Source organism: Drosophila miranda, chromosome XL (genome assembly GCF_003369915.1).
Source record: "Drosophila miranda strain MSH22 chromosome XL, D.miranda_PacBio2.1, whole genome shotgun sequence".
NCBI classification, from domain to species: Eukaryota; Metazoa; Arthropoda; class Insecta; order Diptera; family Drosophilidae; genus Drosophila; species Drosophila miranda.
This window is the reverse complement of record NC_046673.1, coordinates 11,749,919-11,774,059: the sequence shown is the minus strand read 5'-3', so window position 1 is coordinate 11,774,059 and position 24,141 is coordinate 11,749,919. Positions and strand designations below refer to the sequence as shown.

General features: G+C 46.9%; 3 protein-coding genes across 5 annotated transcripts in view; all 3 read right to left on the bottom strand.

Annotated features, from left to right (window-relative positions):
* Positions 1–24,141, bottom strand: part of LOC108155912 — a 47,365-nt gene that overhangs the window by 9,980 nt on the left and 13,244 nt on the right. The gene's annotated exons all lie outside the window — the stretch shown is intronic.
* Positions 1,140–2,684, bottom strand: LOC108164980 (transcription factor GTE3, chloroplastic-like). The gene is made up of 2 exons (XM_017301002.2): positions 2,587–2,684; positions 1,140–2,405 (listed from the first exon to the last, which is right to left on the bottom strand). The coding sequence occupies exon 2, from the start codon at positions 2,400–2,402 to the stop codon at positions 1,263–1,265; it is 1,140 nt and encodes a 379-aa protein (XP_017156491.1). The 5' UTR covers positions 2,403–2,405; positions 2,587–2,684; the 3' UTR covers positions 1,140–1,262.
* LOC108164984 lies at positions 16,590–17,133 on the bottom strand. The gene is made up of 2 exons (XM_017301005.2): positions 17,027–17,133; positions 16,590–16,972 (listed from the first exon to the last, which is right to left on the bottom strand). The coding sequence occupies exon 2, from the start codon at positions 16,969–16,971 to the stop codon at positions 16,666–16,668; it is 306 nt and encodes a 101-aa protein (XP_017156494.1). The 5' UTR covers position 16,972; positions 17,027–17,133; the 3' UTR covers positions 16,590–16,665.

Genomic DNA, 24,141 nt, shown 5'->3' with positions numbered 1-24,141 from the left:
CTCATGCTTTAATGCCGCGACACGGACTGTCCACCCGGATATGCATATGCGCTGGATGCGGATATGGATGAGGACATGAGCTTAAAGCCAATGCCCTGATGGCTGATGTAAAATAGCCGAAAATCCGGCACATCGCAGCCCTCATCCATGTCCCATTCATTCAAGGGTAATTGAAATTCAAAGCAAGCAAAGACCAGAGGACACCAGCCCTGACAGGGGGGACTTGGAGCCGCAGCCGGAGTTGGGGTCGGATACGGAGTCCGTCTCTTGTTGTTTCTAAGGATTACATATTGGTAAACAACGATTACAACAACGGAGAGGAGAACAAGAACAACCATCGGTTGATGGTAACGACAACTTATTGTGCTACAAATTGGTTTGTTTATCCTGCCTCCAGACCTGAGACCCGAGACCCCATCACCAGATCCCATGTCTAGTGCTACAGACCCTTTGGGGTTGGTCTAGCTGAGGGCGAGCTGTTTGATTTGATTGTTGACTTTATTGGTCAGCGCGGCCTTTTGTGTGTTGTTCTTTGGCCCCAGCCCCCGCTGCAACTCCAGCACCATCTTCAGCTTCTGCTGTTGTTTTAACGATATTTAATCTATGATTAAAATCAATTAAATGCTACACTTGACTTAATTTATTGTCGCGCACACTGACCGCTCCATGGAGCTCCATGAAGTTCCATGTTGATAGGATCAGGGCGGAACACACTAGCGGCGGGCAGACACAAGACAAGTAGCTGCTGCGAATACGTATCCGAAATAACCGATGCAAAATTATATCGCCCGGGCTGGCTCGTAAAAATCAAATTGGTGGCTCCGTCCCCATCCCAATCCCCGTCTCGGTGCCGGTGCTTGTGCCGGTCCCCGTTTCGAGCGAAGTCGAATGCCAATAAAAATCTGGCAGCAAAAATCTACGAAAAAGTCGGAAACACTTTGTCGGTGGCGTGGCTGGGGCTGCGCTTCGCTTGTTCGGCTTGGTCGGTGCCTGTGGACGGGGGGCTTGTGGCCCTATCTTTATGGCTCGATCTGGTTTCTGTTCTCTCCGACAGCAATGCAGATAATTGTCCACCTCAAACGTTCACGGGGGTCGCAACGGGAACCGAAGCCGAAACAAGCCAAAGACCATCAAGAACATCGATTGTTTCGACTAAAAGATGACGTTTATTTCTGACCGATACAATACAAATTTCATCCAAAAAGTACATAAAAGTGTTTTTGTTTTTCTTGCTGCTTGCTGTTTTTTAATGTAATGGACAATTATGAAAGCCGACGGTATGAAAGCCGACTCAGGACCTCAGCTTTCCAGCGAACCACATTAAATGCCCTCGCCTTTGCTCGCGCAATCCGTTTCAGATATTTGGGCTCTAACTTATTGACAAGGGCTTGGGTCCTTATCGCTGACATGCGGACCGACGGATTGGCGGTGAAGCAGGACATTGCGTTCTCCAGCATCTTGTGTATCTTGGCCTGCAACCAGCCAAAGCACACGAACTTAGCCCCCATCACCAACATCATCAATATGTCCCAATCAAGGGGGTCCTCGCTGTGATCGTATTGCGGATTTTCGGCGCATCTCACCCACACTCTCGAATCGTTGAATGCCCAACAGACCCGCTGACGACGTCTGTGACGCAGAAACTTAATCAATATCATGCCATACGAACGCTTGATCTCGTAGTCGACAAGAGTGCCGTCATATATAATCTGCCCTGCATTATTGTACGATTTTGGGAAATCCTTATGTTCGTTGAAAAGAAACCTATAGAGCCTGGGGCCTCGAGGGCGGCCACGACCACGACGGAGAGCCGGAAGTTCAAGGAGAACCGGAGCTTTGATCACCGGCAAGTCAACGCACTTTGAGCTCTGGCGAGCCCTGATCCTTATTTTCGGAGCCTCCACAAGCTCGGGCTGAATTTCCCTTTGGAGTTTCGCCATGCGGGCACAGAGGAGGTCGCACAGAGCTAGGGCATCGTGGAAGACGGGTGACTCAGGACTGTTGAAACTCCTGCAATTGCTGAATATCAGTAAAATATCCTCTAGAACCTCCGCGGCCCTGAAGTAATAGCAATTCTCCAGCCTTTTCTTGACGGTGTATAAGTCCATCGGACGAGTGATCAGATTGTGGTAGTTAAACACGTGAAGCTTCACGGCGTTCACGGGATGGCGAAATTGGTAAGAGGACTTTGAGCGTATCATCACATCCAGCACGTTCCTGAATTTCTTCGTCAGATTGGTGGTCCTTCCCTTCCGGTTGGGCGGCGGCATCACCACCGGCTGTACGATCCCATTCACCGGCGCGATCTTGGGCTCATGCCGGGGCGGAATAGGCACGTCACATCCAAGGCCTTCGAGCCGGGCTAGATAGCCCTTAAGGCTCGAGCTCTGCGCATCATTCATTTTCTGCGAACGGCGTGGGAAGAGTGGAAATGTTTGCTTAGTTTTACACCGAGAAAATCGTGCCATGTCCACCAGATACAATTATGGACGGACAGTCAATTCTCATTTACATATTTCACCATTTTTTATCGATCAAAAAAGCCAACCGTAACCTTCTTACACGTATATTTTTTCTCTTGTTTACCTTTTATTTTGTAATTTTTAAATCAAATTTATAGCACAGCTGAACACAGTTCCGTCTTCGTCGAAATAAATAAACCAATTCGAATGATGACAGTTTTTTCAAAGGCCCCTTGGGTTCATAGTTCTGGGTAACGTCAAATAAAAATCAAAGGTATGAACCAGAAAAATGTAATATACCCCTTGGATTTTGCAAGCGCAGGGTATAAAAAATTATTTTAAAAAACCAAAACGAACCGTTAATACTCTTTGATATTTTTTTTGAACAGCGAATAGAATTTCCATCACGGGCACATCGCTACTTGGAATATTCATCGATGACTTTACAATTGTTTCAATGGAAATGCATATAATCGTTCCAATAATATAATCGAAAAAATACTAGATCTGCAGTTGGAAGGCAACTAAATGTGCTGACATTCAAATGGCATACAAATGAATATTCCAGATTTATTAGAATCACAAAAGGTTCAGCCAAAAGTCATCGTACTCTGGGGAGGGTATGGATATCCATTTAATCAGGCACTTAATCGTTTTTGGGGACGGGCTGGCACTGGAGCTGAATGGAATTTTTAGCGATTTTTGCTGACATACGAGAGATCTATACGCGGCTCAAATCCAATGAACCCTGGTCTCCAGCCTTGAAGCACGATTTGGAGAGCTTTGGAGAGCGACGGAGTACCAGATCGATTGAGCCTGGAAATACCGTTGGAAAAAGGGGGAAAATGCAACCATCCATCGAAATCAGTCCCCAAGAAACCTAAGCCAGAAATCTACCTGCACTGGGACTGGGAGCGAACTCAATCAAACGAATGCCATGCAAATGAGTGGGACAAAAAGTGGTGGATAGTATGGGTATGTGGATGGGGGTGTGGTGGCGCATCAAAAATTCCGTTTAATGATGCAATTGGAATTTGATGAGTTGGAAAACTGGGGCCGAACCGAACGGCCAACGTAGCTGACATCGCTGATGAAACGCAATCAATGCAGAGACACTTTGCCTGTCAGAATGAGGATGGGGCGACTGCCAGTGGCAGTGTCCTGGCTGGCCTACAGTGCCCGGCAGGTAAATTGCAACCAATAATAATGAATAATTGAAAATCCAATCAAACACCAAATGAAAACGGAGGCACACGGCCAGCAGCATCAGCATCAGCATCAGCATTGCCCATATCCATATCCATATCCATTGCCCATATCCTATACCCATCCAAAAACACACACTCGTACAATGTACGTTTGTATCTGTGAGTGTGTGTATCCTTGGCGGCTGGGTGGCTGGGTGGCTGGGCGGCTGGTGTTGATTTTGCCGGCTTTATCGAAGGACATTAGCAAACGGTCGTTGGGTTTGGCTGCAAATGCAATCAAAAGCGTGGGCCTCTCTTCCAAACGCAGACAAACACAGGAACAGGAAGGATAAACCAGAGCAACCTGCATAGATGACACCCCAGGGACATGGCAAAAGTCAATGAATGGTAATAGGTGTCGACATGGCATTCTCTCCACCTATCCCCATCGCCCCAACCCCCAACCCCACCATCATGCCTCGTCCTTGTCCTTGTCCTCTTGCCGAAATGGAGGCATGGCATGTGGCAACATGTTGTCGCTGATACTGCTGCTGTGGCGGCTTTATTGGTGTTGTTTTTGCTGATTGCCACTTTCGGCAATGGATCGAATGGCTGGACTGGGCTCCGAACGGGCTTTTGGATGGGCCCTCGCTGGCCTCTGGATGGGGAAGCATGCATTAATTGCCAGTTAAATTGAGTTTGACTAGCACTTGCCGTGCCACTCGTGCTTTGGGATTGGGCAATGTGGCAATCTGATCTGATCTGATCTGATTGGATCTTCTACTGATTGCATCTGATTCTTATCTGAACTGCATTACATTGGTTTTTCCACCTTCCTCTCCCACAATTTTCCAGCATGTTTGTGTCCATAATTTGATTTTTTCATAATTTTCCGTGCTCTCCAAACAAATAAACAAGGTTGCATATTGAAAGAGCCTCAGGCGGCAGTCCTCCACATCTCTCCGTGGCTGCCCTCGCTCGTTCGATGGCATGCGAGGGCGTATCGCCCCTAGGCGTGGCACAAGACAAAAGTTTATCGCCATATCCCGTGTACATGGTACATATGTATATATTTTTGATAGATGTAATTACAAGCAAATACGCCGCTAACGTTGAAATTTGCCTCAAATTGAGTTTCGGTTTGGTTTTGGTTTCGGTTCGGGGTTGAGATGAGATGAGAGGAGTCTCAGTTTTGGCTCTGCCTCGGTCCGTCGAATGTTGTTCAATTAACGTGTCTCAGTTGTTTGTGTTTTGGTTTGTCTGTCGGGGGAACTCATTCCCTCCCTCACTTCATCCAATCATCGCACTCACGCCCACTCATCGACAGACACATCGCGGCAGCAAAATGACAACCGCGAGCGTTTTCCGCGCACTGCAGCTGGATGAATGAGGATGTGGATGTGGATGTGGATGTGGATGCGGCTTTGGCTGTGGTTGGGGCATCAACATGTTGCACAAATATAAACATAAATCAATTAACATTTTTCAACGAGGCAGCCAGCCGGCTGGGCCAGGACCAGAGCCACGACCAGGAGCAGGTCCGAGAACGAGGCTGGGCTCTGGAGCTGAAAATGAAACCGAAACTGGCAGCGGAAGTCGAATTTTTGGCCATTCGCCTGCGGCGCAAAATTTCAGAATCGACAATTTGCAACAGCTGTCTCTGTGGGTGTCGCGTCGCCCTCTCTGTAAGTGTGTGTGTGTACCATTCGTGTGTGTGTGCGTATGATGCCTACTTTCGGGTGCATCTGCCACATGATGAAAGGCAAGGATGGAAGGGAGTAAACCGATCAAAGATGTCGCAATTGAATTTGAATTTTGCTGAATTCCGCAAGCAATCAAATATAAGATACTTTCACTAAAACGAGTAAACAAAATGGAACTAGCGCATATTCCCCAAAACTGACCCCATCATCGTCAGACAACACCATCACCCCACCGTTTTCAGCATTAACTCTTCAGTTAACTGCTGTTTTAATAGCGTTTCCATCGCGATTTGTATAACTCACATTTGAAAAGAAATTCGTCAGAAAATGACACAAGTATTTCCACCCACCATAAACGATTTACGTGCACACTAATTATCGATAGTTTCCTTTGTGTTATCTCAGATTTACCCAGCCAAAGCTCCTTTCATCCTGCTGCCTGCCCGGGAGCAATGGCAACCCAACTATTATATCCAAAGCAGAACCCAGAAAAGAGAAAATTAGAATGACAGAAGGAGGGAGGGAGAGAAAGAGAGAGAGGTTGGATGCGTAGATGGCGGCGACACAGATAAGGATGAGGTTGGGGACAGGAGCGGGACCAGTGCCGGAGACAATCGGACGACATGGCACACATGCCGACAATGGCAAGCCCTTGGCGAAATGGTAACTCGAACCAAGCCAAGCCAAAACAGAACTGAGCCGAACCGAACCGAAAACGAAAACCGAAAACCGAAAAACTTGTTCCATAAATTTTCTATTCAAAATGTAATTAAACCCTTGTGCTGTTGCCCGCCTCAGCTGCTCATCTAATTACAACAAAAAGGCATCCTCCAGCACTCCAAACCCACTCCGGACCACATTTCAAATGATTGCGGGGCCTGGGGAGCGGGACGAACACGAACCCAGGGACGGACGGATGCGCAGCAATATACTCGATAATTGCAAACGAAATGGTAAAAGGCACTGGCAAAAAACCCAACACAACAAAGCAACTTCAAATGCGGTCCGCACAGAGGCCCGTAGACCTAGCCGGAGCCGGAGACCGAGCTGGAGATGGAGATGGAGCTGGAGCCGGATTCTTGGTACGGACTCGTCTATTTCCATAAATATCTTCAAAGTCATTAAATTTCACACATGTTGGCGGCACGCAGAATTGTTTTAATTTTAAAATTATTGTCATTAATTGATTTTTGATACAGCCGGGCTCCGGCCGGAGAACGGGTCGTCCCATAAATCTCCATGTGTGTAAATCTCCTTGGGAAGGGCGTGCCCGAATTGGGGGATGCAGCACCATTCTCTACCTTATCCTCCTCCTCCAGCTCCTGGACTTACCATCTTTTGCAACAGTTGTGTTAGTGCCGGGAGAGACCAGCAGCAGCAGCATCAGGAATCAGGAGTCAGGAACCCCGAAGGGAACCCGCCGCAGAAAATAATTAGTGACTAGGAAAAAAATAAAAAGCCAAACAATAGGCAAACACCAAAAAGGGGTAGAAGTGTGGTGCTAGTGCGGGAGGGGTGGTGGAGGGGGCGGAAGCTTTTACGGCATTCACTTGATTATTGAGACCATTATTTTTGTTTAATTACGTTACGGGCGTTAATGTGGGGAGAGCACCAGCTCTCATCGTTATGCGACCTCCCACTTCCACTCCCGATTCCCGATTCCCGACCCGGAACTTCAAGCCGATTTCCGTTCTCCGTTGGTGAACGTTCGCCGTGGCCACATTTTCCAAGGTGGAGAATCAAAGACCATTCGGATTTGATACATCGAAAGTTTGTGAAACGTGCAACGAAATGTGTTAGATCGGAAATCAGTATGAATTCAATGGGAAACTACAACACTTGTATATACTCCGGAAAAATCGGAACTTCTTCGATTACTTTAAACAGCGAATGCACACCTCAAAGCACACACTGTCACTGCTCTAAGCCAACAAAATGTACATAATTTAAGCCCCAAAAGTCAACTCCGAAAGTACCACACGATGTAACATATAGACCATATAGACCGGCACTATGTTAGAACTAAGCCAATGCAATCTGCTAGTATCAGAGGGCTGTGGCTGGGGAGAGCCTGATCCTGAATTGCCTGCCCAACTTAGATACGTACGGACCTCTACGTAATCCTGTGAAAAGTAGGCGAACGCGGCGCCCGGTACTTGGCGCTTGGCGGACAAATTTGTGACACGTTTCCGACACGTTTGCCATGTCGATTTTTCTTGAGCAAAGCGTTTCTCATATATATTTTATAACTGTAGACGTCGACGATACATATCAAGTGGGCTCTCGGTGTGGGGCGCATACCTGTGTGCCCATGCCCCTGCCCATGGGGGCGGCCTCTGATGGGTGGTGGTTGAAAGATAAACGTCGTTGCTGTTGACTCATACGCAAATTTTTACTCACATGGCGAATGGAACGGGGTGGGTGGGGGTGCGACAACAGTAGCAGCAGCAGCAGAAGCAGCAGCAGGGGTTGTAGCTGGAGTTGTCTCTGCCCCATTGTTGCTGTTGTTGTTAATGGTTTGATGGGTTTAAAGTCGTGTTGCCTTCCTGAGTCGCATTCGGAGTCGGAGGTGGAGGAGGAGGTGGAGATGGAGTCTGAGGGGTGCGTCAATGTATCGCTCTCATATATAAACACACACAGGACATAGAAGTAGCTACACATATACTCGTCGTATATTCATATATATATTATACATATACATAGATATGTATGAATTTTTTCTGCATATGGACGCACGCCTGGTGAGGCTTTGGATTGGATTGCGGGCGCCCGTCCGCCTGGCTGTGTATCTTATGGCTTTAATAACTTTAGTGCTGGTACGTGCCATTGATCCTTGATGTACGAGCATGGATGTGCCCCATTTGACAGTACAATATTGTAAATTCGGTGGGTACATCGGATTAGATGAGATGCTTGGTGGATATGACTTTCATCTTTCCAAAATATATGTGTAGCCAAAAGCCTTTCAAACCCTATTCAAATCAATGTAGGTAAAGCACAATCTGTAGAAATATACCACTCTAAAACACCCATCAGACAACTCTAATATGAAATCGTTTATAATATTTAATTATTGAAAATGAAAGTCTTCTTGTGCTTGGGTAACTTTTCTAATCCGCCTTCTAGAACTTCAATATAATATGGGAAACTTTCTGCTCGTAGAACTTCTGAAATATGCTTTCGTTCCGCGCCTATCCAGGTATCCAGCAGCCATCCAGCATTCATCTATCCATCCATCAACCTTTGGGACTCAGGGCATATATGATTCGTTTTAATTTTCTTGGGAACGTCTACATCTACGCCACCCAGCTCACCCCCACACCCACAACGCCCCCAGGGCGCGCATCAATTCCACCAATTGCTCTTCCTAGTTTGGCATTTTTGTATTCCTCTTCAGTTTTTTTCCATTCCTTTCCCGCTTTTATTTGCCGCTTTTGATGGGCCATTCGCCTGCTCGCTTTTCGGCATTATGCATAAATTTCATTTTCCAGCTCGCTTTTCCTCTCGCTTTCCCCCTGCCCCTCTTATTGTTCATTTTTTGTGCATTTTGTATTTCTTTTTCCTTATTTTATTTACGAGAGAGTGTGTGTGTGTGTGTGTGTGTGTCCCTGCCCACTTTTCTGTTATTAATCTTCGTGGGAGTTATTGCTATTTTCCTGCTGCTCGCTGCTCGAGTCAAATTATACGAGTACTCGCACTCGCACTCGCACTCGTATCTCTCTCTGTGTATCTCGGAGGGGGCCCTGATCTGCGTTCATTTGTGTATGAAATTAAAATCACACCCATGAGATGTCCCAGGAATTCCGAAGAACTCCGAGGAGGGGTACGGGTACGGACCACTGGTCCACTGGTTCCTAAGAAAAAATGGCCGACCCGTGGGCAATGGCATTCCGGCTGAAAAATATAACAACTGTAAATTGAGTTGTTGCCCTTTCGCCGCGGTGCCCAAACTTTGGCCGCCGCCTAATTCATTCATGAAAACCGTTGTTGGAGCACCACCACGCCCCCTTTGCCACCTCAGCCCCTGTGCCACATACTACCCCCACCCTCGTGTCCAGACCCTGCTCCATGTTGCAGTTGCTGCTGCTGCTTAGCATACAATTGCCACATTAACTTGCCAGCCCAAAGATAAATCGCACAGCCAGGCTGCAAATTGTTGCTGCCCCGTACCCCGTGCCCCGTGCCCGTGCCCCTACCCCAGTTGGTAACGCTAACGCTAACGCTGCCGCAGAGCTATTTCGCACTAAAGCCGCTGCGGGGCAAGCAAAAATCGAGACAAGTTTGGAGGAAATGCTTTTTTCGCAAAGTGCATTTGAGGCCTCAGGCAATTGCAATGGCAATGGACATGGGCATGGGCCATGGAGAGCTAGGGCCAAACAGCTCTCCAAATACCCTTTAAAAGTGAGCCGGAAGTGCTTTAGCACTGGGCGCCAAAATCGAATCGAATCTCCTTGGCACCGAGATTAAAACGGATACAGGAATCCCTAAATATCCAAAGTAATGCAGCTCATATATGTAAGTGAATGTTGTAAGCAGGTGCATTGGCCACTCTCTGATTGCTTCTGACTTTAGAGAATAAAGTATCGAAACGCTTTCATTTCCAAAACAAATATTAGGTGTTCTGCCAGACACCAAGTAGCAATCATTTTAAGGCTATATGTTGAAACCCTTTGTAGCCACGTGGAAGCTCTGTATGGCCTTATACCCAAGCACGATTCAGCTAGAGTTAGAGTATTTTTGCCAAACACCAATAGCAGAAACAACAGAAACAACAATGTTGGCCAGTTTGTGGAAGATGGAGAGGAGAAGAAGGAGCAATTTTTAATGTGTTTGCGCTTTAGCCAAAAGTTGGCGTTGGGCCCATTTTTCTTTGGCTTGTTAGAGAGACGTTAGCCAAGAAGCAGCAACCGGCAAAAGATTCCAAAACACTTGGCCACAAAGGTTTCCCCACCAGTACCCGTCACCGTCGCCGTCACAGTCACCATCATCGGGACCGTCACAGTCGCAGTTACAGTCGCAGTCGCAGCCAAGTGCAAGAGCAACGGAGAACGAGATGTTATTCCTGTTGTTGTTTATGATACGTCAGTTGTTGCAGTTCTTGCAGTTGTTTCAGTTGTTTGAAGAAGTTGTAAGAAATAGGCTTGCCTCAGCGATGAGGTGTGCCTCAAACCAAGGGGCAAGGGCAGAGTCAGAGCCAGAGCCAGTAGACAAATGATCTCTCAGGCACACTGGGACGAGCACCAAGGAAATGGACTCACGCCTAGAGTCTACAGTCTAGACCAAGCCCGAAACGCTGAGCAGAGCTGGCCCCAGGGTCGGGTTGCCCAAAAATGAAGTAGTTAAGGGGGAAGATAGATAGAGACAGGTATAGAGAGAGAGAAAAGAGAGCTCATAGCATCGGATACTTGGAATGCATTGATGCACTCGTCGTTGCACATGCAAATGCAGGAAGTTGCTAACGAAAAAAAAGCAAAACGTTGCACTGGGAATCTGGTGATGGATTACACGCTGCTGCCTCTGGGCCAACGGGAAACGGACCGCGTAGAGCGGATAGTGGACTCCGGTCAACGGACAGGCATCTTCTGCATCTTCTTTACAAAGGATGGGAGACAATTCATTTATTAAACTGCACTTAACATCAACACCACATCATCATTAATATTAACAGCACACTCGGATTCGGACATGGCCAAGGTGTTAACAATGTTGCTTTGTGTCAAGGATCCAAGCTGACCATCAATTTTGGGCCTACGACAGCGATTTGTAATTGTGGATAGTGGATAGTAGATAGTAGATAGGGAATGCTACAATGAAATGTGCGAAAAGTCGGGAAATAATAAAAAAGGGAGAAATGAATCAAATAATAGTTAAGACCTGGGGTAACCATCACGTGAAGTCGTGTTTATTCTCCTCAGAAATATTCCAGAGAATTGAACAGTCAAATGCGATTGGCCATCTCTGCCCTTGGATTGCAGATCAATGGAGCTACCTATGCTACCAGTCAACAGCCACCACAATCTGGGTATCGCCTCTTTGCCAAAGTCAGGGAGAAAGAAGGCAATGTCAAGAACTCATGTTCAACTGTCAAACTAAACCGACAAACCGTTAATTAGCAAATCAAAGATATGCCACGCTACAGACAGACACAGACACAGACACACATCAGCATCCAGAGCGGGGCATGAGGCACGAGGCACGGCCAGAGTCGAGTCGAGTCGAGTCGAGCCACTGACAGCTCACAAAATCCGACAGTTGCGCACATTCGAGAAAAGATCAATGAGAATTGTGAAAGAGGCTGAAGAAGTCCAGCAAACGGCCAGCAATTAAAAGGCTAAAAGCAGAGGTGATGGTGAGATCAGCGACGAGGGAGGCAACCGAAACGTTTAAAGCGCCCAAAGCCCGTCAAGCTGTCAGGGGACTCCGAGGCCGAACGGGGGCAGGATCGGTTAGGACCTGCACGGTTTGGTTTTCGGTTCGTTCGGTTCTGGATGCGTGGACTTACAGAGCGGCTCAATTCAGCCGTTGTCAATCATAAGCTGGTCCATCTGCGGCACCAGGAATCCATCCTCCTCCCAAAAAGCCATACTCTATCCCCCACCCCCCAGCAATGGTTGAGCGATCTAAGCACTTCTAACATTCCCACTCCCATTCCCAGTCGGATCTGAGGCTGCTGCTGATGCTGAGGCTGGAATCGTAGTCGCATCTGTCGGATTTGCATTACCGCGTCCGACTTGCCTTGAAATTATGTGAAATTGATCAATTTCAACGTTGCTCTTCTTGCTGGTCTGCTGCTCTGCTGCTCTGCTCTTTTGCTATTCCTGTGGCCACATCCCCAATGCCCGCGCCGTTGCGCCGTGGCCAGAGGAGCATTTAATGTAAAATGTCAATCAAAAATTGCTCAGAATGGAAAAAAACTTTGAAAATTTAATTAGAAATGTGTACACGTCTGGCAATGGATGCCTGGGAAAATGGGAAATGGAAAATCTTTTGCGACTGCTCAATTGAAGCGACGAGAACTGAAAAGCTGAAGAACTGCAGAGATCCAGCATAGTGTCAGGAGTTGTGCTAATTGTTAAAGCTCTCTGTCTGTCAGCCGCAGATTGGCTGGAACCGATCTGAGCCGCTGCAGATCCGAGTGGGAAAGTTGTCATTCGAATCGGTGCAATGGTAAAATATGATATTCGAGATCGCTTGGATAGATAGGGGGATCGATAGAACAGAGAAAGATATAGAATGACTAGGAGGCAAGCCCACCGATGTCAACCTTTTATTCCCTATACTCAAAATGAGTATTGGGGTATATTAGATTTGTGCGGAATGTGGACGTGTGTAACGCCCAGAAGAAAGTTTTTCCGACCCCATAAATTATATATATTCTTGATCAGCATCATAAGCCGAGTCGATTGAGTCGATTTGAGAACATTTCGTTCACAAAATTCGAGTCTTAGAGGCATAGAATGAAAAGAAAAAAGCTTCAGAGAAGTTAAAGACTTAGAAACAAAACTGTAAATGGAAAGATCGCCCCCTTGAAATTATTCCAGGGATAAATCTAGAATGGATTAAGGAAATATTAAATAGAAAAATTACAGTATTTTTGATGGTGAAACAATCTATGCAAAATTCTTGGAATATTTCTGGACTCGATTCCAAGCCACATCTGGGGTTCCGCAAGCAAACCGATTTCGATTTCCCTGAATTGAAATACCCCTCCCTCGGTCACTCCTTACCCCTGTATCTACTGTAGCAGTCGACTAACATGGACTTATAAAGACATAGCTCACAGTTTAATGACTATAAATTCATTTCGGAGTATGAAATTTTGGTCGGTCTGTCGGGGCCATTCGTTGGAAATTGTAAAACCAGCGACAAACAACTTAAATAATAATAATAATAGTTGTAAAAATAATCATAAAGCGAGAAGCGAACAAATGGTGAGAAAATAATCCAGCCAATGGACAAGTCGTAGTTTTTAGTCGAGTACTCGGAGAAGCTGAAGTTGGAGTAATCAAACTATGGAGTTGGAGCTGTGTTTTTTATAGCACTTCCCAATTAGAAATTCAAGTCGGCCCAGCGCGTCGGTCGACATCAAACGCCTGAGCCTGAGCCAAAAGACGAGCTCTGTATTAATTTGTCAACCATTTCAGACCCTCTCTTGGAGTATGTATGTACATATATGTATCTCTCCCAAGTTGTCAATGAGAAAGGCTCAAATGGTTGAGTGGAAGTGGAATAGAGTAGAGTGGTCTCTCTTTATCAATGGGCGGTGGTTCCAGTCGTTCCAGTGGTTTCAGCCATGCTAATTTAGTCATGAACAGTTTTTCGGCCTGGCATAGGGTTATATATCATATTTCTTGTTTGTTTCGAGATTGTTCAGTTTAATGCTTCATTTCTTTGAATTTCATAATTACACGGCTTTGACCGCTCAACGACTCTTGCTCCATCTGCCCCTCTGTGCTCCTCTGTGCCCCTCCGACGCGTCTCTTTCAGTGTGTAGTAACTGTTTTTTGTTATTGTCAGTTTTTCTTGAATGAACTTCGGCTTTGGCTTTGGCTAACTGGTTAACACTTTACACAGAGTCCGTCCACACTGACCGTCTGACTGTCTCCATGTCCATGTCCATATGCGCTCCGTGTCTTCGTGTTGACTGGTTTGTGGACTTCTTGGCTTAATTAATTATTGTTGTATAATTTGTAGTTGGTTGGGGCATAATTCACCAGAAGCAAACCATTCATGAATGGTTCACATTTTCCCACATTTCCGGTACAGTTGTGCACAAAACGTTGCCACTTGACCACTATCGCTCGCTCTTTCGGGACCCGGACCGCTTTTCGGACCGCCCCAAGTTGGCTGCTGCTTCAAGCCATAGCCATGGCCAAAGCCAAAGCCAAGGCAAAAGCAAAAGGGCGTTGTGGGCAATGTCAATCAATTGGTTCGCCGACTTGGTTGGCTGGGCTGGCTGCCCGAGCCAAGCAAAAATGGCAGCTGACTGACAGACAGATCGAAAATGCTGCCAGAGTCCAGAGTACGGGAAGAGGACGGGGATGAGGATGGCGATGGTGATGGTGATGGGGGCATCGTTGGCCTGGCCAACAAAAACAGCAGCAAACTGAAATTGTGCCGAGGACTGGTCGATGAGGCTGTCTTTCATAGTGATGGGAACGTGACACGAGTTAGACCACGAGCAACAAGTAATGTCCTCCAATTGGATGGTAGAGGAACATAGACCATTACATAGGAATGTGGAATATGGGAGCCTTCTAATCAGAGGAACTCTTAAAAGAGAACATAATTGAAACAAATTGAAGTGAAACATCATATACTCGAACATGGCATATTCTGCTTGGAATTTTTCTCTTTTAATCTAAATATATCTAAATATATATTCAGGTTAATCCCACAACTCTGATTCATTCACACGAATATTCCTCGATTTTTAGCTATATCTGCTACATCTATAGCTGCGATATTTACATCGCCGAAACAATCCCTCAACAGTGCAATACCTCACGATCCCAATCGATGCCATCTCGAAAAACCGATGCTGCAACTGAAACTGGAATTGAAGCTTAGGCGCCGGGGTATGGGGCATGGGGCATGGTCTGCTGGGGCAGCTTGTAGCTGCCTTGACAGGCGGTGGCATGGCACGGCGCAGCCACGACTCGTAGCCAGCCAAATCGATCGAACTGCCTTCATTAAACTGAAAAAAAGCAGAGCAATGCCGGGCCTGGCCGGGTTCCCTCTATCCATCCCTCTCTGTCTTAATAACTCCTTTCCTGCCGCCGATTTGGAAGCAGCAGCAGCCACGAAATGGAGTTGCAGATGGAGAAGGAGATCACGGCTGCTGCTGCTGCTGTTGCTCTTCGATCGCTGCCGCTCCATTGCTCCATTAATTTCCATGTTGGCCACAATTTGACTTCTGTTCGCTGCTCATTCAGACCCCTCCTCCCTGTATCTGTATCTGTATCTGTTTCTCTCTCGCTTTTGGTTTTTTGCAAAATTTACGAACCGTGATTGCGAGCCTCAGTCCCTCGATCTGTCGGAGCGGCATGGCACGCAATTTGCGCTTGAACGGAAAATAAAACAAAAAAATCTGCAACAAATTGGAAGCCAATAATCAAATGTCAGTCAGGGTTCCCTCCCTCGGCGATCTCTGCGGATCTCTGGGCTCTCTGTCAGCTCGTCTGACAGTCAGTCAGTCATTCAGTCAGCCAGCCAGGGCGGTCGGCGGTCGGCGGACCAGCGCCAAGTTCCAAGCTCCAGGCCTCATTACTCAAACTCAATCTCAAAGCCAGGCTGTGGCCCAGCAGCCTGTCTCTTGTTGGCCTTCGCTTGGACCCTGGACGGCGTCCGATCCGGGACCTGGCGGCGTGTCCGATCTGCCTGTCTATTCATTTGAAAGTTTTCGAATTCGATTTTGATTTGATTTCATTTCGGGCTTCACGCTTTTCTGGTTCTTTAATTAGTTCATTTCTTTTTTTAGGGACAGGGAATTCTCAGTATGGATCAGGGTGTCGGGGTCACCGCGTGTTTGTGTTGTGCCAGAATTCTCGATTGCAATGTCCCGATATTGTTTATTGATTCCACATTACGCCCGCCGCGTATAATTAACAATAAAAAATTTCAAACACATTTTGACACAATTTTAATAGTCAATAAAACTCAATGGAGAGCGTGAAGAGGAAGAGGCCAGGAGAGGAGGGGAGAGGAGAGGAGCCCCAGAAAAGACGAGCAGTCAAACAGCAATGAAGCGGAATTGTCGCCACTGATGTGACCATTGTTCAGCTGTGGCTGTGGCTGGCTTTTGTGGGTTATTGCTGTTGACAAATCGATAAACAGCTCAATTAGCATTTTTGATGCCCAGTCGTTAAAGAACTCTCCCCACCCGTCTTCACAGCGCAGACTTTGGCGGGGGCTATGACTGACTGACAACTGTATGGCAATCATAAATCAAACCATAAAAAATATATCAGGAATTCGGTTCAATAATCAATTTGTATGCGCTGTGTATGCCCGTTGCCCCGCCACAATTATGCAAATCGAGCTGTCAAGTCGGGGAATTTTTCTGGATAGAAGGAGGTATCTGAATCTGAAGGGGGTCTGAATAAGCCAGAGACTGTCTCTCACTTGTTCAAACACACTTTTTAGACGGTTCTACATTTTATTTACAAGGTCCAAGATCGAAGTGTTTGTTACGTGGGGGGGGGGATCGCTGTCTAGAGAAAACCCACTCTGATTTCTAACTCTTTTCGAAATGGCTTTTAATTCTATATCTTGTTTGGGTTACATCCCTTAACATTGGACCATCTCACGACCCTATAGACCATCGGCTGGGGGCTGGCCAATCTCAGTTTCAATCATGCAACCCGAAGAATGAGTTTTCCTGTCGCGCTCCTCGGGACCCAGCATACAACTCTTATAGTGCTCCAGACTGAGGGTGCGAAGACCCTTGAGCGAGGTCAGGCCTGTCTCTCTGATGTTGAGGCTGGAGAGGAACTCCCCGACGTTGGCAAAGTGAACGGCATTGCGGCGCTTGCGATTGATCAGAAACTGGTCATCACTGCTTTCCCTGTTCACGTTGGTGTTGTAATCGTCAACGGCTATGGGCTGGTCCTCCACCATTCTGCGGAGAATTGTATTAGAGTTTTAAAGGGAAACCAAATCTGATAAAATTTACAATTTTTGTTTACAATCTTTTACTGTTTGATAATTCGTGTCAATATCCAAAACAAAATGAAGGTGAAAACCAGGCAAACATAAACAGCAACCAGGCCAACAAAGTGCCGGCTTACAGTGGGAGCATGTCGGGAAGGAGCGAAGGGGAGCCCCGACCCGGCCTGGCCCGACCCAATGTTATTTCTATAATTCAATCACGTGTTATCGAATCGAATAATTGAATAAGTCATCGTGTTGAGCGACACAAATTTCATTTCAATACGCAGAACGTTTAACGAACGAATCAGGGCCTCAAAGACGATTGCCGATGATTGAACGATGGAACTCCGATGGAACGGGAAGGTGCAGGCAGAGGGAAGAGTCAGAGTCAGATTCAGATTCAGATTCAGAGGCAAATTCAAAGCAGACCCAGAGGCAGAGTCATGCCCAGAGACGGAGACGGAGACGGAACCAGCGGCCAGCGGCAACGTGAGTGATTGTCGCAAAAGCTCAAAGGCGACAACAGCTCTTCGAATTGTACTGATTTTTATTTATTTTATGTTTGAACCGAAACGCTTCTGGAATCCAAAATGAAATGCGACTGCGCCCGGGCCTAATAGTAGCGGGTAGGGGAGTCCGCCGATTCCCGGTCCCCGATGGTTGCCAATTGGTGTGGGAAAATGCTGCTCTGCCAGTGAATCGGTAACAGACGTGGCGGCTGGCACTTCGATTAACATGTTCACCTCGTTGCGATTTCAATCGAATTTTAATTGCCCCGAAAGTGGATCTACTGATTGAGAGATATAGCTTTCTGTTTTGGTTCGATTTTGTGTATGGCCTTTAAAGGGTGGAATGATCTTTGATATATGAGGATATCATGGCAGATAATCCATTGAGCATTCTTCAACGAGCCTTCGGTCAATGTAATTAATAACTTAGTAAGCACTGAACATGCTTTTTTGAATTTCTAAATTTGCCATTCAAATACATATACTTGCAGGAAAGCCATGAAACCCTCAAGTCTAAAATGTTAAAGAAGAAATTGGGGAAAAAGTACACACATCGTTAGGGTACTAAGCCTCTGTGATAATATTCAAATACAAATTCTACGCCAATCTTCACTAAAATGCTTCTGTTTGGGTTTCTCATGGTATATTTCATCACAGAAGTTTCGCGGCAGTTAAAACAGAAGTTCTTTACACAAGTTAAGCTTATAGATTAAAGCTTAATCATTTTAAATTAAAGATCTAAAGCTGACTCAGTGGATTCAAAGAGAATTTCACACCCAAGAAAGCTATCTAGTTGAGTCAGCTCCAGTTGCGTAATCAGGGAGATCCCAACGCATTCTCCCCTACACAGAAAGGGCCTTCTGGTCGACCAGAGGCCTCGCTCAGACTCACGTAAACTGGGTCGATAACTGACCTACAAATCGCCCAGGCATGCACCCTGTCCAAAGGCCGACTGGGGTACCCAGATCGGGGAGGGGAGGGCCGGACAGCAGTTCGATGCACGTTCTCGAAAAGCGAGAGTTCGATAGATTTTTGACATATTTTTGATCGGCACATTGAACCCGCTGAAAGGCCCATTCACACGCTGCTGTCCGTGGGAGAAAAATGCAGGGGACTGCGACCTGGGACCTGGGATCTGGACTGGGATCGCTAAAGATCTACAGGTCTGTGTCCTGTGGATGTGGATGGGGATGGGGATGGGACTGAGATGCCGAAAATTGTGGTGTGCTGATTGGAGGGATTGGAACGGAGTGGAGACTGGACAGGGCCTGGACTTAAACAAATCAATACGAAAACGATGCAAATGGCAAAAGGCATGTCAACAATGCTGGCGAGTAATTGGCAGTGCAGTGGATCGGTCGGCTGATGACGCTCGCTCTGATGTTGATGATTGCGCTTCGAGTGTTGGCTTTGTGTGATTGCGATCGCGACAGCAACAGCGACAGAGACATGGAAAGGTGCAGGGTCTGGGCTGCCTGGGAGCCGCCAAAGTGCAGCTAAACATCTGGAGCAGGAGCAATGCCAATGCCAATGCCAATGCCAATCTGAACCAAACCGAACCGAACCGAACCGAGTCCACCCCACTCTACTCCACCCATTGCTGGCGATCAGTGATCTTTGCCGACGCAGAGAGTCCGAGTCAGAGCCAGAGCTGGGAGACCAAGCCACGAGGAAGCCGGCTTTGATCTGTCACCGCTCAGCGCTCACCGGTTACCCAATCGAATCACGGCAGACGCGCGCGGCCTCAGATAAAATTATTGAAATTACATTGGCAAGACGCCGTCGATCAGTGGTAACAGCTGCGATCTCCTTATTTTCTTCGAGCGGCTCCAGCTTCCAGCCTCTGGGGCCGTGTTTTCCCGCTCTGAAGACACAATCGCCAACACTTACAGGACAGGGAGCGAACGATCCGGCGAGAGCGTTGCGGCAATAATTATCGCTTTTAGTCTCAACTTGGCCTGTCAATGTAATTCCAAAAATGTCGTCAGTGTCGCCCGGCACTGGCATAGTAGCTCATCATCCCCAGATCCCCAGATCCCCAGGTGCAGATCCACGGACCAAGAACTACCAGAGCACCCAGAGCCAGAGGAGCACCTCAGTACGAGCTGAGGCTGAGGCTGGAGCTGGAGCTGGTGCTTGATCGGCCCTGTGATTTCTCATTCGATTTCGTGCCGCTCGTTCGCCTGTTCACTCGTTTTTAAAATGTAATCATCATTAAAATATTTATGGGTTATCTCTCGCTCTAACCAACACCAAACACTCCGAACACTCTGAATTCCCCGTTCTGCCCTCTCAGAGATCTCAGTTCTCTGTTCGAGCGATCCATCCAGACTGGACGGCTTGTAATGACCATACATAGCAATTGGTTCTCACGTTCGTCGAGAAAAAAAACAAGATACTCGTACAAAACGAACACAAAGTGAAAAAAACAAACCACAAAAACTCGTTGCCAATTTGGCGTCATCGTTGTCGCAGTCGCAGTCGCCGTCGTCGCCGTTGTCGCTGTCGAAGGTGCAGTTAGGACTGAAGTTGTCATCGTCATCGTCACCTGTGCATCACATCGAGATGCTGCAGGGACTGCCGTTTGCCGTTTGCCGTTTGCCGTTTGCTGGAGGTGTATACATAGATCCCTGGAGTTGTGGTGCCATGTGAAGATCGATTGATTCTGTTAGCCGAAGACAGGGTTGGGGATTGGTTAGGATTGTAGTGAATGTTCTACATATCCCAAAGGAATCTTTGTACGACGATTTAGTGCCTTACTGGAATTTCTTAAACAGCTGATACTGCTTCAATTTATTGGTATATAAGGTACCTCAAACAATCATTAGAAAAGTTTTTTTTTATATATTTACAGAACTATCAATCTCTCTGAAGTTTATATTTGAAGTTCGAAGCCTTGACTGCAGTTGGGATACTCGCTTATCGATCCATAAAAAGATTCCATATGATTTCATTTGGATTTTTATGCGAGCCAATATCTTATGATCTCCACGGAGCTGTCGAACAATTGAACATTAATAGATTCTTCCTAAAGCAAATCCAGTGTAAAAATCGATCGGATAGATAGTGCAAAGTAATGATGTTCTTATAGAGACTGCAAAGATGTATCTATTAATATTAATATTGATGCAAACTTTTAAAGATTATTTGCTAATCACAACTAAAGAGGTTGTAGGTCCTAACTCTCCTCCAGAATCTCTCCATAGTCTATACATATCAGAGAGATTTCTTTAGATCTATAGGAAATCGATTGCTCATCGTCCACTTTAGATTATAGAACTCCTACTAATCGTTAGATATATTTCCGATAACTTATCTTTGACTTTCGATTTTAGACTACAATATTTAGGCGTCTTCCAACACAAGTTCAAGGAACCCACATATCGTTATACTTGTACCCCCAGCGTATGTCTTCTCTGTTTGACAACGCTTCGATTTGTGTGCTCGGCCAGGCGTGATCACTGTCACTGCCACTGGCGGCGGCGGCGGCGGCGGCGGCGACACTGGACGCCCTGGTCCACCCCTGGCGAGGCATCGAAGACACCGCCCCGAGTTCACTCGTCAGATATGGAGGAGTCTCGAATGTGGCCGCTGTTGTCGTTTATCAATTATGACAAATCTTTGCGCATGCGTGGCCAGCGTCGTCAACGCGGCTATTTATAAGCTTGGGTAAAACTTTGGACCCTCCTCCGATGCCGGTGCCGATGCCATTGCCGATGCCACTGGCGCATCCCCAGAGCTCTTCCTCATGTGTCCCATTCCGTGTTTCATTTTAATTTGTAATTATTTCTTCAGCTTTTTTGCTGCCTTCGGCTGCTTCTTTTTCTTGCTTCTTGTGTAATTTCAAACGATTCCGTGGTCGTTGTTGCTTCAGTTGCCTTTGCATGTCGTTGTTTTTTTCGAACTTCATTTGCGCTTCGGTTCGGTGACAAATAAATTAAGTGGCAGCCTCAACCAGAGAGGGAACACCAGCAAAAGCAACACCATGTAGCGGCAAAAACCCCAGGAAAATAAATACTGCCCGGCGGCTCTACCCATCATTACAACAAATGCAAGAAGACCACTAAAAGGGGCCTACAAAAGGGTGTCAACTAGTGGATTCTCAGTGATTTCTGATCCGATTTATTTTTAATAAAATACTCTCAAGCAAGACAGTGTTGCAAAGGGCATAATCCAGTCTTGGTTAGTGCAGGGCAGATAGAGCACACTTTAAGTGTACATTTTAAACTCTTCTTTCAAACAGATACCTTTCCATTTCCCGTCCATTGTCCAGCCCATCACTTCATGGAGTACCCTGGAATACGAGTGTACCCACACAAACAGCAATAATAGCAAGTAGCTGCAATTAAGAGGAGTCGCCATCGTCTTCGTAGTCGCCGAATGGTTGGGGTCTGAACTACTGGCAAAGAATGCTCCTTTTGTATTAAATGTTCGGCGATTGGAAGCATACAAAGCGGTGGCTGTTCGAGCCAAGTTATTAATCAGAATAACTTCAATATTTCATCGTTGATTCGGGCAATACTAAAGGGGGTCTTTTACTTGGAATTCTTAACGTATTCTTCTTCTTAACTTATTTAATCGATTGAATTCTCTCCAAAGTACGGCGTTCTCTCTGAAACATCTTAGCGTTAAGCCTCACTTCCTGGAGGCATCCCGACTCGTTGAGCCTCAACCCACACACCAGCAGCAGCAGCAGCAGAAGCCCTCAGCGCGCACATCATCCACTCAATCAAAGGACCGATTCTGCCAACTTGAGGCCAAATCAGCTGCTACTGTGCAGCTGACTGAATGACTGAGCGACTGAATGACTGAATGACTGAATGACTGAACGACTGATGGACTGTTAGACTGAGTGAGTGAGTGAGAGCCCGGGGGGTATCCAACGCTTCAGATCCCAAAAGGTGCATCTGGGCAAGTCGTTTATTAATTTGGCATGTGACAAATTATGCGTTGGCCAGCAATTAGAACTCTGTAGTCAACGGACAAGTTTTGAGGCTTCTCTGCAACTTGTCTTGGCCTGAGTCTTGGTCTTGGGACATTTAGCGCTGATTTAACAAAATTTTGCAGCCAAGACAACGTACAAACAGCTTCGATCTGGCCGGGATGCTTGCAGCGATGCCTGCAGATGGGAATGCCTTGAGGATGGGCATGGAGATGGAGATGATGCCGAGGCTGAGGCTGATGCTCGGGCTGAGGAAGAAGAGCGTCAACAGACGGCAAGTGGCACTTTGGCGCATTAAGAAAATCTGTACAAGTGTCACTTTGGCACACACAGCGCAGAAGAGAGTCCCGGCAGAAGCTCCACTGCAGTAGGAGTCGGCAGATGGTGGCTGGCGGGGTGGAATGGTAGAATTATAACGCCAACGTTTGGCATCAGCCTCAGCCTCAGTCTCAGCTCCAGCTCCAGGCCCAGCCGCAGTGCCAGACCCAGCCCCAGCTCCAGTCCCAGTCAAATGCAATTTCATTGCACAACAAGGATTATAAATTTTCGAGACTGGCCTCGACCATGGCCAGGGGCTTGTTTAATCACTTTTCATTTAAGGCATGAGGCAAAAAGTATGCATACAACTATATGGGTGTATGGGTGTATGCCTGGAAGAAGAGCCTCAAATTTGTCCAGTCATCGGCATTATTTAATGAGTTGCCAACAGGTTGCCAAGGCAGAACGAACCCAAGGCGAGCCATGCAGAAAATCATCAGGTTGAGCCACCAGTCACCAGTATTGCTCCCCGTACCCGTACAGCTCCCTGTTTAGTGGCCCCTATGAGGGTCTGCCCAGATCCAAGCCAAAGTCCGTGGGCCTCTGCTGCGGATTCAGCTGAGTCAGCGCCGCAAACAGAAGCCAACAGGCGACGTCGGCGCATCAGTCGTCGTCAGTCCGCAGTCCATGGTACAGGGTACAGGGTATAGGGTCCTCGGTCCATCAGCCGGCCTACGCCCGGAGTCCCAGCCCCAGCACCAGAGAGAAGCCTGCGCCCTGCTGAATGTGTCATGTAAATGCAACTTGTTGGCTGCTCTGCCTCTGACTCTGCTCCAGCCTCTGCCCCATGGCCCAGCCTCTGCTGCACTTGACTTTGCCTCTGTAGCGGCTTCTGGTGCGCTGCTGTGTCGCTGCGTGTAATGTCAATTTGACAGACAAACTGTCGACCGTTTGAAGCGTATGCAGCTACTGTCTACTGTCTACCGCTTGGCCAGCCACCGATTATGATTTGTTTGATTGTGGCCTGGGTGCCAGGGTCTGGTGCGCTACCCTCGCGAGAGCAAGGCGTATGCGTTGCATCGATCGATTAACAACAAGGAGAGCTTAAGGGACAGACAGCTTGCCTTCCAAAAAACTCGCAAATAATAATCCTCGCTTATTCACTTCCTTTTAAGAAGAAGAAGCAAGAATTAATGGGGATACCTAATTTTTATATATAATTATTTCTCGGAAAGAATCAGGCCTATTTTCATAATCGATCTACTCCCCCTATATATCCCTTTCGATCCCATGCACAGATCTATTCCCAGCGGATCGGAAGGAGTGGAGGAGGTCCGGAGGAGTTTGCCTGCCACTGCTACTAGTACTCGTACTTCAGCTTGAGAGTCGCACTCCAAGTGCCACTCCACATGGTCTTAGGGGCACACA